General features: G+C 40.3%; 1 protein-coding gene across 1 annotated transcript in view; it reads left to right on the plus strand.

Annotated features, from left to right (window-relative positions):
- The window catches only part of ACAP3 (ArfGAP with coiled-coil, ankyrin repeat and PH domains 3), a 302,744-nt gene that overhangs the window by 154,407 nt on the left and 130,837 nt on the right, over positions 1-17,500 (plus strand). The window contains 3 exon segments of the mRNA XM_053690978.1: positions 10,566-10,749; positions 12,427-12,471; positions 14,544-14,639. Coding sequence (XP_053546953.1) covers positions 10,566-10,749; positions 12,427-12,471; positions 14,544-14,639 — 325 coding nt within the window.

Consider the following 17,500-nt stretch of genomic DNA (forward strand, 5'->3'; position numbering starts at 1 on the left):
CAACCTCACCCCTGTTGCTTCTCAGTGGTTTTGGGCTCCTCAGAGCAACCACAATCTCTGTAAGCTTTTGTTTGCTTGTTTTGTGTTCTAAACCCTCCAAGGCTGGCCGGGCTCCTGGAACTCCCTGTCGGCCGCCTCACAACGGACACCCGCCTAACCCCTCTCAGGCTGGCCGGGCTCCTAGAACTCCCGGTCGGCCACAGAACAGCAGGACACCTGCTGATTTTTGGACTGTGGCATCTGGGGACCGAGGACTCCCCCCGAAACCGCCACCCTGTGTCCTGGGATTCTGTGGGACTGTGGCTGCTATAGAAGTGCCGGTCTGTCTGGAGGGGCGGGAATGGCGGGAAAATTGTGGGATTGTCCAGTATCTTATCAAGATGAGCTTTGTGTGTAAAAGGAGTGTGTGTTTTCAATAAAATCAGTTCCTATTTCACCTGAATATTAGTATGTCTAGTTATTTGGGTGGGCTCCTGCTAAAATCACTTTCCTGGGCTACATAGCAACCTGCTCCAGGCAGAGGAGGGACCATCTGGCAGAGCTACCTAGTCTGGGTAGCCGGAGTCTGCCACAGGTTGGGACCCTGAGTACTGGTGCTGTCGGGCATCAGGGGTGGCTACAGGCTGTGGTCACTTGCCAGCTACATAGCTGCAGTTGGCAGGGAGGAAGCAGGACCCGTTTAGTGGAGCTACCCAGTCGGGGTAGCCGGGGTATTAGAATCTAAATAGTCTAATAATAACTATATCTGTTATACATATCCCCAATAAATCAGAATGAATACAATTAGACCTTATGATTAAAATAATTCAATATGTATTTCTCTAGACTAACCCAAACCACTTTTTATCAGATTTTGAACTTCTTAGGAAATTCTTAAAAAATTCTTAAAAAAATGCAAGGTGCTGCAGGTTTCAATATCAAATAACAAATTTTATTACACAAAATCCTGATAATTCTAGAAAAATTCAGAATATTCAAATAAGTATAAAATCACTTAAATACTGTGACACCGGTGTCCATTAATCTAAAAAATGAAAAATAAAAAAATAAATGAGAATTTAAAATTACTAATGTCCTTAAAAGACTTTCGAGCAAACTTTAAACAAATAAATGTAACGCTCTAATCAGGTTCTAGAACAGTTTCCAACCACTATGTATAGCTGTTAGCAAAAAACCAGTATTTGGAACTCTGTGCATTAATACTCAATGTAGACTGTGAAAAAAAGCCTTAAATAAAGCTATTGTGTTGTTATAAAAACAACCAGACTGGTTAACAATTGCGGTAACTTCTTATGGCAGTAACACAGTTCTTTATATATAAAAGCGCTATTGGGAGTCTGTTTGCAGCAATGTTAGTTTGATCATATAAGTGCTGTTTTATAACATTCTTCCGTGAGGGCTTTTAGAATCTCCTAGGTGGCAATGGCTGTAATAGCTTCCACAGGTGCAAACCAGTGCTTCAGCACCTCAACGGCAATCAGTGAGTCTTTTGAAAATACATTCAGAGTACCTTTAATAAGTGCTGGTAGTCTTCTCTTGGTATCCTTAGTGTGCACACTAGTAGAAGAAACGGTTGATCTGTACTCCTACCGTATAGCCAGGTCCTCCAAGTCTTACTGGCGTGACGGTTCTGGGAGTGAATGTGAATGTGTCTCTGTAGTCTTTTTCCTTTCTGCAGGGCTGGATAATAGACAAGTCTACGCGTTTCAGCTCACCAGGGAGCCTTTGTCAAGATTATCTGTTCTACATAGACTTGTCCAGCAAGAGATGTGGGTGGAGGACGGCTATCGGGCCCTCCAATGACTCGCTATGCAAGCGTAGCCATGGCTGGTGGATGGCTCCCCCACAGAGGGCTTTGGCTTCGGTGGCTCTGGATTGTTATTTACAAAAAGGAGGGTCTGGAGGATATCTCTGGGCTCCAAGAGGAACTGATGGATCTCTTGGAGGAATACTGGCTACTAGACGATCTGGATTTTATAATTGACCAGGAAGAGGCACTGGACAAGGAATACAAGAGGCTGCTAGATCTCGTTAAGCAGCGTGCCAAGGGTATACAGATCTGGGGTGCAGCCCTCTGGGATTCATGGAGCTCGACCGTGGAGGAGTGGCAACAAAGAAAAGGGGAACCAGGGCTGCTGGATCCTGATCAGCAGTCTGGCTCCGAGCTTATGGTCTTGGACCAGGGGGCCACCCTAGCAGAAGCACTGGCAACAGGGCAGAGAGCCACCGGCCTCTGCCCAGCCCCTGCAGCAGCTCTGGTAAACCAGGGAGAGGAGGTAGACATCCTCCTTCCCCTTACACAAAACCCCTTGCTGGGAAAAACGTATGTCGATAGCTCTCCCCAGCAGCAGAACCCCTTCCCGAGAGTGGAGACAGTCGGTCTCTCTCCCCAGCGGCAGAGCCAGGTACAAGGAGAGGAAACAACCGGTCTCTCTCCCCAGCGGGCAGAGCCATCCCCAGGGAGAGGAGGTAGTCGTCGTCCCTCCCCTTACACAGAACCCCTTCCTGGGAGAGGAGACAGTCGATTTCTCTCCCCAGCGGCAGAGCCAGGAGCAGGGAGAGGAGACAGTCGGGCTCTCTCCCCAGAGGCAGAGTCATCCCCTAGGAGTGGAGGTAGTCACCCTCGCTCCCCTTACACAGAACCCCTTGCAGGGAGAGACGGATGTCGATAACTCTCCCCAGCAGCAGAACTCCTTCCCGGGAGAGGAGACAGTTGGACTCTCTCCCCAGCGGCAGAGCCAGGAGCAGGGAGAGAAGACAGTCAGTCTCTCTCCCAAGCAGCAGAGCCATCCCCTGGGGGCGGAGGTAGTTGTCCTCCCTCCCCTTACACAGAACCCCTTCCTAGGAGAGGAGACAGTCTGTCTCTCTCCCCAGCGGCAGATCCATCCCCCGGGAGTGGAGGTAGTCGTCCTCCCTCCCCTTACACATAACCCCTTGCAGGGAGAGATGGGTATCGATATCTCTCCCCAGCGGCAGAATCCCTTTCTGGGAGAGGAGACAGTTGGTCTCTTTCCCCAGCGGCAGAACCCCCAGTACAGGGAGCAGAGACAGCTGGTCTTCCTCCCCAGCGGCAGCACAGTTTCTCAGGGAGCAGAGGTAGTCGGCCTCCCTCCCCAGCAGCAGATCCCCTTCCCAAGAGGAGAGACAGCCTGTCTCTCTCCCCAGTAGCTGGGTATGATCTCTACCCTTTTTGCGCCCAGGAGGACTTCTCACCGGGGGCAGGCATTGCATTGGGCAAAGAGGATAAAACCTATGCAGTTGGTGCCACATGTTAGGGCACCTGAGCTCTGCCTGCCCCACCAAAGAGCAACCTCACCCTCCGGTCTGGGGTGGGAATACAGCTGGGAAACCAGAACAGGCTTTGTTTGTGGGTGGGTCAGCCGGTACTCAACAGAATGTCACAGAGGGAGGCAGTATGGCCATGGAACGTAAAGACACTGGAACTTGTGGGAAAGCAACTGTTTGGGAGCCAGCCTTGGCAAACTTGTTTGGTACTTTGCATCGTGTGACTATCCCTGCGCCCAGGGCGCAGGGGATAAATGCCAGCAGAAACCCCCCAGGGTGCCTCAAACGCAGGGGAGATGGGATAACCTTCTCCATCATCCGAGAAGTGGAGGGCCACCGTCGGACAGCCCCAGGCCAACCCGTTAAGGAACTAGCCAGGTCTGCCGAACTGGAAGGGGGGAATTTTCACAGATACCAGGCTGCAAGGGTTAAACCCCTACCCCCCTACAACCTCACCCCTGTTGTTTCTCAGTGGTTTTTGGCTCCTCAGAGCAACCACAATCTCTGGAAGCTTTTGTTTGCTTGTTTTGTGTTTTAAACTTGTTAAGAGAAGAGCTGATGTATGACCGGGAAAACCCTCCAAGGCTGGCCGGGCTCCTGGAACTCCCAGTCGGCCAGCTTACAACGAACACCCGCCTAACCCCTCTCAGGCTAGCCGAGCTAATGGAACTCCCCCCGAAACCGCCACCCCTGTGGCTGCTCTGGAAGTGCCGGTCTGTCTGGAGGGGCGGGAATGGCGGGAAAATTGTGGGATTGTCCAGAATCTTATCAAGATGAGCTTTGTGTATAAAAGGAGTGTGCGTTTTCAATAAAGCCAGTTCCTGTTTCACCTGAATGCTAGTCTGTCTAGTTATTTGGGTGAGCTCCTGCTAAAATCACTTTCCTGGGCTACATAGCAGCCTGTTCCTGGCAGAGGAAGGACCCTCTGGCAGAGCTACCTAGTCTGGGTAGCCGGAGACTGCCACAGGGTGGGACCCTGAGTACTGGTGCTGTCGGGCATCAGGGGTGGCTACAGGCTGTGGTCACTTGCCAGCTACATAGCTGCAGTCAGCAGGGAGGAAGCAGGACCCGTTTGGCGGAGCTACCCAGTCGGGGTAGCCGGGGTATCCATCACAGGAAACATTTTACATTTGCATTGCAGGACGCGCTTTCTTGTTTTTCTTTTTCTTCAACCCTAATTGGCCACAGCAAAGGGGGTGAGACCACACTCCAGAAGTCCTTTAGTGGTGTGTCCCTGGACTTCAAAACATTGCAACTTGTGCTAACAAAATGTCAGATTTAAATGTTTTTAGAACAATTCTTTCATATGCATTTTTTTGCAGTGGAGTGAATTATTTCTGATGCCTATATAAGATGATTTAAAGTGAAGGTAATGTTTGACGAATCAGTGCCCGGTTTTAAATAATCCTATTAAAAACAGGTGCATTTTAATTCATCAAACTTTACATTTCATTTGTTTTGTTCAAATACTTACCGTTTAATCCTGACAGCCACTGCAGCGCTTCCTCCGCCCGTCACAAGCCCTCTTCGCGGGTCAAAAATGACGAATCCAGCTTCCTCGAATCACAGCGCTGCCACAGGCCGTGATTGGAGGAAGCCAGATTTGTCATTTCTGACGTATGAAGAGGCTTCCGACGGCCGGGGGAATCGCTGAAGCGGCTGTCAGGATTAAACGGTAAGTATTTGAACAAAACAAGTAAAATGTAAAGTTTGATGAATTAAAGTGCCCCTGTTTTTAATAGGATTATTTCAAACCGGGCACTGATTTCGTCAAACATTACCTTCACTTTCAGGAACATGGAAGATAAAAATGATCAGACACAGAAGAAGAGTTGTAGTTAATAGTTTTGGGATTTGCATGATTCTTTGTGTGTTGCACTTTCACATGAATAAATCTAAATGCACAATTTGTTTATATAACGAAAGCTGAGTGCCTACATTTTAGTATTCACTCTTGACTGAGGGGGACAACCCCCCCCCCCCACCTTGTTTTCAGCAATGAGATATCCAACCTTATAGGTAGAAGTTTGAGTATGATCAGATCTAAATGATAAAGAGAATATCTTCTGTGTATAGTATATGGCCATTAAAGTCATATTGTGTATAGAACCATTAAATACAGTAGAATTGTTTAATCAACAAATACGTATTAAAAAAAGAAAATGCAATAGCATGCTCCTGTGTCATGTGACAACCATCAGCCTATTGCAGACTCATATGTATAAACTGTGAACTCTTGCACATGCTCAATGAGAGCTAGTGTCTCAGAAAGTGTGCATATAAAATCCTGTACAATTTAATGGAAATTAATAGGAATAGAAGTAAATTAGAAAGTTGCTTAAAATCGCATGCTCTATCTATCTGAATCATGAAAGAAAAAAATTGGGTTCAGTATCCCTTTAACGAAGATAATTTATTTACAGAACATTTTATATGGTGTTCCAGAGTGTGTAACTGGGTATGTGGTACCATTGTGAATGAAAACTGCTACTTTTTTATTTAAAGTATGTTTCTTTCATAAGATGGTGAGAGCCCTTGAGCCATCACATATGGGGATAAAAGTACAGCCCTACAGGAGGAGGCAAATTCTGACATAACAGAACTTCAATCCCTCATATATTCCCATGATTCCTTACTCAATTTTTTGCCTCCAGCAAGGAGTGATGGTAAAACCTGAAGTGCTGATCTACATGTTGAATAAAAAGGGTTCTCAGACCAATGTGAGACCCATTATCCCCCTCAGATAGCCAGGAAAGGGACAGAGGAGTATAAAAGAGTACATTGGCAGTGAGAGTAATTCTCCCATGGGAGTTTGTCACTTGCCTACCGCAGGTGTTGCTGGGACTTGTTCTGCACCCTCCTCCTGTTGGTGCATCAAAGTACTCCTTCCTTAGGGCCTATGTATGTGTGTACTGCATAGGATGAGCTCTTCTACTGGAAGCAGGTCTTCTGCAGCTTGGTAAACATGGTTCAGTGAGTGCTGAGAGGTAAGTAGGTATTTGTGCTCACATAGCCCACAGGCTATTACCATGAACATGTACATGATTCACATTGACTGGGGACATCATTATATACACCAGATGACACTACATACAATTTTAGGCACTTTTACACATTTGCTGTAAAATTGAGGTAACATAGTAGATGAGGTTGAAAAAAGACAGAAGTCCATCGAGTTCAACCTATACAGATCCTACCTGATTTACAATTCCAGTTGAGCTTAATTTAATCCCATTAAAATAGTGACCCATTTAACACAAGCAATCATATCCCTGACTTCTGTTACTAGCCAGAAATATGTCTAAGCCATTTTTAAATGTATATAAAGTATTGCCATTCACTACCTCCTTACACAATGAGTTCCACAAATGTATTGCTCTTATAGTGAAAAAAGGTTTACGTTGCTGGAGACTAAATCTCCTTTCCTCCAGCCTTAAATTGTGACCTCTTGTCACAAACAATTGTTTCGGAAAAAACAGAGCTTCCGCTAACTCTGTATATGGGCTTTGAATATATTTATATAAACTAATCATCACTTCTCAAGCCCTTTTTTTCTAGAGAAAACAGACCCAGTTTGGCTAACTCCTCCTTATAGTTTAAATTCTCCATCCCCCTTATTAGTTTTGTAGCCCTTCTTTGAACTTTTTCTAAGTCTGCAATGTCTTTTTTTTTTTTTAGATAGGTTCAGTATGCAGTTCTGAGGACCATTTTCAGGAGGCTTGGGAAAAATCGGTTCAGGTTCATCATCTGAACAAAATTTTCCAGAGGTACAAAGGCTTTTGGTCTCGCCAACCTTGAGGAAGATTCCTCCAGTGTCCTGTTCCAAAAGACCCTTTAAATGACAGAGCTTTCTTTGAATGTGCAACAGACCTAGAAGCCATGGAAATGATTACTCTTGTCCCCTTGTTGGAACAGATTCAGGGGTTCTCTTATAACCTTTTCCTTGTTCCAAAGAAATACAGGACTTACAAGACCAATCTTGGATCTCAAAACTCTGAACAAATTTGTGAAAGTTCCAACTTTTAAAATGGAGACTTTTTCGCACTATATTACCTTTAGTGCAGAAGGGTCAATTTATGTATACCATAGACTTCAAAGATGCCTATTTGCATATGCATATTCATAGAGATCATTCAAAATTTATCAGATTTGCATTTCTAAACAGACATTATCAATGTGTACTGCTCCCATTTGGTCTGGCATCAGCACCAAAAATCTTCTCAAAGATTCTATGAGCTCTTTTGTTTGTAGTGAGAGCTTAGGACCCGGCAGTTGCTCCTTACCTAGACAACATTCTAGTACAGGCTGCTTCTTTTCAGATGGCTCACGAACTTGAGAACAGAGTTATTTAGTTCCTTTGTTCCTATGGTTGTAAAATCAACCTCCAAAAAAGCTTTCTACTACCACAAACCAGAGTTGCCTTTCTGGCTTCATCATAAACTCTGTAACAATGAGTCTCTCTCACAGATGCTTGCAGACTCAAATTGCAGAAGCCCTGTGCTCTTCTCCATCAAACTCTTCTGCCTACACCGTTTCAATGGATGGAAATAGTCTCATGGTAGCACCTTCAAATGTTGCAACAGTGAAAAGGAGATTACAACAATCTGTCTCAGAAGATCTCTTTAGACTTCAAGGTAAAACATTCTCTAACTTAGTGTGCAGACTCACTTATCTGATTCAGGGAGCCTCATTTCTCTGTCTGAATTGCGTAGTAATTACCACAGATGCCAACCTGCTGGGTTGGGGCACAGTCTGGGGTTGCCGGGAAGTGCAGGGAGTTTGGTCTCCTTGGGAGACGAGATTACCAATCAACATCTTGAAACTCCATGCAATTTTTAGGGCTTTCAAGAGTTGGCCATTGTTACAACAGCAGTCTTTTCTGAGATTTCAGTCAGACAATGTCAAAGTAGTGGCTTATATATAGGTGATACGTGAAGTGACTTATCAATAGATGAGGTAGCCCACATTATAATTTGGGCAGAATGCCATCATTGCATGATTTTTTCAGAAATATGCATTCTTGGTGTGGACAGTTGGGAAGTGAACTTCCCCCAGGCAAATGGTCCTTGAATCAGGAGGTATTCGACCAGATTGTGAATCGTGGGGGAATGACAGACATAGACTTAATGGCCTCTCACTTGAATTACAAGTTACCCCAGTATTTTGCGAGATCTTGATATCAACAAGTGAGTCTTATAAATGGTTCCCTGGTCATTCAATCTGATTTACGTATTTTCTCCTTTTTTTTTTTTTAACTATCCAGTATAATAGCCAGGATAAAATGGGAAAGGTCCTCAGTGATTCCAATTGCTCTATTTCATGGTGGTCCTGTGGACTTTATAGCTTGTGTATAGGATCCCACATGGGATGGGTCATGGAAACTCACCATCTTATGAAAGAATACAAAATGTATGCTTACCTGCTAAATTAATTTTTAATGCTGAAAGTCCACGAGACCCATCCTTTTCCCATAACAGATGACGGTATTTCTAGTTTTCACTTTTTTACCCCGTTTCCTTTTTCCTGCTTTTTCTATTTTCTTCTTTCTCTTGGCCATATGTAGTATGACTAAGAAATCATGGAAAAATAGGATGGAGTAAAGCTCTGTTGTGTGGGGTGTTTTGCCTCCTCCTCTAAGACTAGACTTTAATCCCACATGTAATGTCTCGTGGACTCTCATCATTATGAAAGAAATTACTTTATCAGGTAAGAGCGTGCACACACACACACACACACACATATATATATATATAAATATGTATTTATATATATAAAGGGACATTAAAGAAAAATCAACGTAATCCGCTTAATTGCTTATATACTGTATATAATAGATTCACAAGAATTTTTTTATTAAGCATTACAATTGTAGGCAATGAAATCAAGTTGTATGTTGGTAGTCAATGGACATTTGTGTCATAGGTTTGCCACCCTGTTCTAAAGTATTAGCCTTTCGTTATGTGTTTTGTTTGTAAAAGCCTGGACTTAGTTTAGGATATGAGATTGTTAAAGACACATTGGGGTACACAATATCCACATTTATGCATGAAAGGTTAACTGAACCTTCAAAACCATGTAAAATAGCAAAGGAAATGTACACATGGAACTGTAGGCTCTATAGTTGCAATTCATGATATGAAGGAAGTGAGCTTTGTAAAAGAATTAAAAACGTTTCTAGCTGCTGATAGAAACTAGGTATTCAGACATGTATTTTGCACTTAAAAATAATACAAGTGTCAATATTACTTGTTTGTTGTGAAAGTAGGTAGGTACAAGACTGCTATGCCTTATGTGTGCAACTCAGTGGTGTATTTAGGTTTTGTGCTGCCCTAGGCACTCAGGATTTGGCTGCCCCCCCAGGTCTTAGGCCTTTATTGGCCATAATATTTTTTAGTGAGGGTTTAACGTAACTTTTTTATGGCATTTCCAAAATAAATGTTAATTTTTAAGTGCAGGCATGTATAGTGGGTGTATGTGTGTATAGTGAGTGTGTGTAGTGAGTGTGCGTGTGTAGTGCCGTGTATGTATGGTGAGTGTGTGTGTGTAGTGCCGTGTATGTATGGTGAGTGTGTGTGTGTAGTGCCGTGTATGTATGGTGAGTGTGTGTGTGTAGTGCCGTGTATGTATGGTGAGTGTGCGTGTGTAGTGCCGTGTATGTATGGTGATTGTGTGTGTGTGTAGTGCCGTGTATGTATGGTGAGTGTGTGTGTATAGTCCAGTGAGTGTATATAGTGAGTTGGTGTAATAAGTATGTGTAGTGCCGTGTGTCTATGGTGAGTGTGTGCGTTTATGGGTTGTGTGTAGTGCAGTGGGTGTATGTAAATGGTGAGTGTGTGCGTATGTAGTGCAGTGTGTGTATGTGTGCGTGAAGTGAGTATGTAATGAGACTCAAAAAGTGCTGCCCCAAAAAAATCTGCCGCCCTAGGCAAGTGCCTTGTTTGCCTAGGCCAAAATGCGCCCCTGGTGCAACTTTTTGACGAATCATATTGTTTCCTTATTATTATTGTGTTTCCTTATACGGCAACATGCATATGATTCAATCACTTGCCTTATCATCGTCTAGAGCATAGTGGGTGTGGCCTAGGAGTGCAACTTTGACTAAGTGTTTAAACCTGTTAAACAATATTTAAAGAAGTATTTTATTTAGAAATATAATGCTTGATTAAAACAGATTGTTTTAGTTTTACAATAAAATGTCCCTATAAATGCATGATAGAAAAAAGATAAATATCTGCATTTCTAAATATTAGTCATCATTAACCACATCATTTGAATTTCAGAGATGTCAGGAAATTCAAAGAATCAAAGAAACACTTTGACAAGGTTAGGGAAGACTTGGATATTGCTCTGGTGAAGAATGCACAAGCACCGCGCCACAAACCACATGAAGTGGAGGAAGCTACGGGTACTCTTACCATCACAAGGAAGTGCTTCCGGCACCTTGCACTAGACTATGTTTTACAGGTGAGAGGTCTGAAAGTGGAGTTATTTGTTGGCAAGTGCACAAACTGAAATGATTAATCATTGCACTAGTCACACTGCTTGGGGCCCCAAAACTGTGATCATCATAATGCAGTGCACATTTTGTTATTATTCTATGCTTGTCTATAACTATGTGTTTAACTCCCATAAAGGAGAGAAAGTAGTGAAATAGATAGTCTGCTTTAAGGGGGGTAATGCATTGCCAATCATGAGCTGAGCATACTCAGTGAGCAAATCAAGAGTGATGTGTGTGTTGCGGCCAATCACCAGTCATGTTCATCCCACAATCAGCAGTGTATTGCTGCCCAGAGCTGACTTTAAGTATGTGCTTAAAGGGACATAATACTCATATGCTAAATCACTTGAAACGGATGCAGTATAACTGTAAAAAGCTGACAGGAAAATATCACCTGAGCATCTCTATGTAAAAAAGGAAGATATTTTACCTCACAATTTCCTCAGCTCAGCAGAGTAAGTTCTGTGTAAAAAGTTATACTCAGCTGCTCCCAGCTGCAGGTAAAAACATAAAAAAAAATGAAGAAATGAACAGCAGCCAATCAGCATCAGCAGTGCTGAGGTCATGAACTCTTTTACTGTGATCTCATGAGATTTGACTTTACTCTCATGAGGTTTCATAGTAAGCTGAATAGGGAAATAATATGAGAGTGCACAAGGCTCATCCCCTAAGCTGTCCCAGGACAGACATACTAATATGCTGCTTAGAAATCCTTTACAATGGGAGGTGGCTACTGAGAAACTTTTGAGGTAAAATATCTTTCTTTTTTACATAGAGATGTTCAGGTGATATTTTCTAGTCAGCTTTTTACAGCTATACTGCAGCGCTTTCAAGCGTTTAAACATTTGGGTATTATGGCCCTTTAAGCCTTTTGCAAGAAGAAAGCAATTTTACAAGAATATAATGATCTAGAAACTGCTACATGTAAATCTAATATTTTCGGATGTAGAATAATTTATTTATTATTGGCAGTAAAATATAGCCATGAGCTAGGTAGAATAATAATTTTAACATAACACTTATTTCTCTTAGTTATTTTTACTTACAAGATTAATATGTTGTACCCACCACTATGCAGCCTTTTCTGACTTGGTTATGCTACAAACTACTTTTCAGGATAATTTTTTTTTTCTTGTCCATTTATTAATGGTTAAATAAACTATTTTATTCCACAGTTTTCCTAAAAATCTATTACAACAAACGCTTGACAATGCATCAGTTTACATTTAAAAATATATATAAAGCAATAGAATGGGGATAAATAAAAAATAACAAATCCCATATTTTACTTTTTACTAATCATATATAATTTTTTTTTTTAATTTACAAAAGATAATATACAAAGATGTGTGTGTATATCTATCCATCTAAATATGCACACTCACATATATAGATTTATAGTTTGTGAGCCTTTACTACTAGTTGTCATATTAAACAAACAACAGATGGTGGCGCTAGAGATCTTGGTCTTTATGAGATACCTTTAGCCTATATGACTAGTATACCTTCTGATATATTTTTTTAATATCTGTAAATGATTTACTAATTTGCCGCCCTGAATTATGAAGTATTACCATACAATTAGTATTCCAGTGCTATTTCTCAGAATGTTGCAGTTTTACATAATTTTATCTTTATTACAGATCAATGTCTTGCAAGCCAAAAAGAAGTTTGAAATCCTGGATGCAGTGAGTATATGGCTGTTAATAAACAGTACTCTTTATTATATATCTTCAGCTCTGTGCCCCTTGACTATGCTCTTGTTCTTAATGTTTTTTAAAGTGACAGTGGCCTAGATTCATAAAAGGGGCATGAAACCCACAATCTTTCTCTCATGATTAATAGTGTGTGCAAATTTAAACAACTTTCCAATTTGACTTCTATCATCAAATGTTCTTCATTCTCTTGGTATCCTTTGCTGAAACATGTGGGCACATGTCTGTAGCACTATATAGCAGCAGTTTTGTTAAAATGTTATACATTTGAAAGAGCACTAGATACCAGAACTTTTCCTTGCCATATAGTGCTCAAAATATGTGCTAGGTATCTTTCAACAAAGAATACTACGGAAAAAAAATTGCTTAATGAAGTAAATTAGAAATTTTTTTTTTATAAATTGTATGTTTTGTTTGAATCACAAAAGAAAATGTTTGTGTTTCATGTCACTTTAAATCTTGGTAAGAAACAAAACCAACAAGCAATTTATATTTATAACGCAGCTCCCTACGGTTTAAATGCAGCAAGCTTAGATGTTGTTTGTCTTAAAAAGGGCATTTAGATTATGTTGTTGCTTATGCAGCAGATAAATGCACGGCAGCAGTGAGCAAGTAGGACGGGTGGTAGTAATATAAAGAGATGGAATACAAATGAAAAAAAAGAGATGAAATCATTTATTACTAGAAGCAAATATTTATTAAAAATTCAGATTGCTTTTGTGCTTGATTCAAACTAAGAGATTTTAATAGGTACGTGTGTTCATTTCTTAAAATAACAAAAATTCTACATTCAAGTGAGCCTTTGTTTTCACTGGAAAAGTCAGTGTCTGGAAATTTGGGGAGGAATCTATGTGGATACAGAAATGGAGACATCTTGTATGTCTGCCAGGGTTGTCTAATCAATGGACATAGGGGACCCAATTTTTATAATTTGTTTCCATCCCATATTCCCCTACATCTGAGTTTTCAACACACACAGAGTGGGACACTTACTTCTCTGCAATTAGCTGTTACCCGGTCTCTCTGTGTGAGTCTCTGTACATATTTCTGCACATGTATGTAAACATGCAGTTTTTTTTTTTATTATTATTGTTTTACTAAGGATTGCTCACTCTGGTTCCAGGGATAGTAAACACCAAAAAATTTTATTGTTTAAAAAGATAGATAATCCCTTTATTTACCATTCCCCAGTTTTGCATAACTAACACTGTTATAGAAATATATGCTTTTTACCTCTGTGATTACCTTGTATCTAAGCTTCTGCTGACTGCCTCCTGATCTCAGATCTTTTGACAGACTTGCATTTCAGACAATTAGTCCTGACTCCGTGCGTGAGCACAATGTTATTTATATAAAACACATGGACTAACGTCCTCTAGCTGTGAAAAAGCTGCCAAATGCATTCAGATAAGAGGGGGCCTTCAAGGGCTTAGAAATTAGCATATGAGCCTACCTAGGTTTAGCTTTCAACTAAGAATACCAAGAAAATAAAGGAAATTTAGATGATAAAAGTAAATTAGAAAGTTGTTTAAAATTACATTCTCTATCTGAATCATGAAGCTTTAATTTAGACTTTACTATCCCTTTAACTGATATTTGCCTCAATATCTTTTGTTTTTGTTAATAGAATTTCTAGGACGTATTCAGCGGACCCCGAGTTAGATAAAAAAGATGGACTCTGGTTTGAATAGGTTCTACAACCCTGATCACATCTACCATTACTAAGGGAATGAAAGTTATTGTCACCCTGACCCTATCTTGTTTTAACAAAGATTGTTCTTTATGCTGCAGCACACTTAAATGGATAGTCTACTGTAAAATTGGTTTCCCATTAATGTGTTTCCAATCACTTCTTATACTAGCATCAGAATTTAAAATGTATGGCAAATTTTTCCTTTAGGTTTATTTAGTATGATTTCTTTCCATGGCGGCGAGTTTTTGATCATCAGGTGTAAGAGAGAACTGATCACAGAGGGAGCTATTTAGCATTTCATATTCTCACATATTCCTTTGCCAGTGTTTAACCTCCTTCTTTTTCTCCATAGATGTTATCGTTCATGCATGCGCAGTATTCCTTCTTCCAGCAAGGATACAGTCTACTAAATGAACTCAATCCCTACATGAAGAAACTAGCCTCTGAGGTATGCAGTGCTCCCTTTTAGTCAATTAAAAGCGTTGTGTCTAAAATGTGCAAACATATTTATCCTGGTTGGTTTGTTTGTTAGTTGTTTTCCCTTGGTTGTAGTAGTTTTATTTTTTTACTTCATACATTTTGGCAGACTTAAAGGGTCAGTAACACATTAGACCTTAAAGGGATATGAAACCCCCAAAAATATTTCATGGTTCAGATAGAGCATGCAATTTTAAGCAACTTTCTAATTTACTCCTATTTTCAATTCTTTGTTTTCTTGCTATATTTATTTTTAAAAAAAACATGACTGCAAGCTTAGGAGCTGGCCCATTTCTTGGTTCAGCACCATGGGAAACGCTTGCTGGGTACATTTATCCAGTAATCCGCAAGCGCTACCCGGGTGCTGAACCGAAGATGTGCCGGCTTCTAAGCTTACTACATTCCTGACTTTTCAAATAAAGATACCAAGAGAACAAAGACAAATTTATGATAGGAGTAAATTAGAAAGTTGCTTAAGATTGTATGTTGTATCTGAATCATGAAAGAAAAAAATGTGGTTTCATATCCCTTTAAATAAATGAAATGTACTCCTTAAAGAACAATTAAACTTGACATTTCAACAACTATTAATGTTTCATTGTTGCAAGTGAAACATTATTGCAATATTTAATTCATTATTTATTTTGCTGCCTTTTGCTCTAAAATACATCTAAAAATTGTGCTTGTTTCACTATCTCCCAGGGAGGTTTGGGTTAATACTTTTAGGCAATTTATGTAAGCTTTTGTTTTCTTCACCCTCCCCCCAAGATTCTCAGTAGAACTAGTCACATATAAGGAGAAAACAGAAGAGCGCAGACACGATTCAAGTGTAGATTTCCAACTTTAATTATAGCCACACGCTATGTATATACTCACAAGAAATACGATTTGTACAGGCACATATGATGTAAAAGTTCCCCTTCGTAGTCAATAGTTCATGAAGATTAACAATAAAAAGTCTGTATTTGCAAAATATACTGACCCTTTCATGCGGGGATGCAAACGGTGACCCTCAGCACTTCCGTGTAAGGTTTTCCTACCAGTGATATGCGTGTACCACGTGATACCGGAACTCCTACGGCGGCTTCCCAGGGTCAAAATAACAAAGTAGCTACTGTCTGTTCTACGCGTTTCGTCCCTAAACAGAGGGACTAGTAGAACTAGTCACATGTTTGTAAAAGGTGGATTATCAGTTTTGCATCAACTGTCATAATAGGAGAATCATTCTTTGCAATAGTAACCAAGTTGAAATCAGGGAAGAGATAAGGGCAGGCTTCACCAGTTAGCACATGTGCAAACAAAGTTCATGCTATATCTGAATATTACTTTGCGATTGGTTAGCAGGGGTTGTTTTGTTCTGGGGTACAGGGAAATCAGTAAAATGAATAAACATAAAACAGCATACTCATTTGACAAAATAAAGCTGCAGTTTTTATTGCAAAATTATTCTCAGATACAAAGGTTCAAAATCATGTAGATTACAATTTGTATTTAGGGTCCATTTAAAAGGACACTGAACCCAATTTTTTTTCTTTAGTGATTCAGCTAGAGCATGCAATTTTAAGCAACTTTCTAATTTACTCCTATTATCAATTTTTCTTCGTTTTCTAGCTTTCTTTATTTGAAAAAGAAGGCATCTAAGCTATTTTTTTGGTTCAGTACCATGGAAAGCACTTGTTTATTGGTAGGTGAATCTATCCACCAATCACCAAGAACAACACAGTGTGTTCACCAAAAATGGGCCGGCATCTAAACTTACATTCTTGCATTTCAAATAAAGATACCAAGAGAATGAAGAAAATTTGATAATAGGAGTAAATTAGAAAAGTTGCTTAAAATTGCCTGCTCTGTCTGAATCACGAAAGAAAAAATTTGGGTTCAGTGTCCCTTTAAATAATAGATATAATCCATAATGTTATTGCAGTGCAAACATTTGAACTCTTTAATGGAAACTCTGATTGAATTTAAACAAACACATAGCCAAGCAATTCATTATAACGAGGTTAAGCTAATTAAATCTCTTGATTATTAGCATGTCATATAACTAGGGGCCCCATAACAGAGCAACAGGCTGTATTTGACTGATTTCTTCTGACTCATTCTTTCCAGCCAGTAGTCTACCAACCCCATGGTAAAACTGTAACAATACCATGTCATAAAAATGTCTCTGGTATCAACCATAGAGCACATGATGATAAGTGCTTATTTGTACGTCTAACCAATTTTCTTTGAAATGCTTTTATATAGTTTTATATATCTTACCTACCAGGGTTTGCCAAATTTATATGAAATTAAATGGGGGTCCCAATATAAAAGAATTATATTTAATTAGAGTGTAACAGAAGCCTTTCTTTCACTATATGTTGTACCTTTGCCAATGTATTAAATGAAAAGTCAAAGTTGTACACCTGTGACACTACAGATGATACAGCTGGTGAGATAATGAGAAGTATTCCTACGTGCATATGCTCCAGTGACTAGAGCAGTGGTCTCCAAGTACAGGCCCTGGGGCCATATACTGTCCTCAAGATAGTTTTATCTGGCCCTTTTTAAGGTTCTAAGAGTTGTAACTAGTTGGTGTTCTATATAATTAATCACAAGATAAATATAAAGACAAGTATTCAGTGTACAGTACCACCATACACTGCTTGGATAAATGTCCCTTGTTTACATTGTAATACATTTCCAGAATGATCACTTCATTTGGCACTTACAAGATAAATATAGACAACTGTGTATGTCTGCTGTGAGCTGCAACTCCCATCATGCACTACTACTTGGGTAAATGTCAGTTCCAGTTCCTAGTATATCCAGTTCTGGACCACTTACTCA

Source organism: Bombina bombina, chromosome 8, assembly GCF_027579735.1.
Source record: "Bombina bombina isolate aBomBom1 chromosome 8, aBomBom1.pri, whole genome shotgun sequence".
NCBI lineage: Eukaryota > Metazoa > Chordata > Amphibia > Anura > Bombinatoridae > Bombina > Bombina bombina.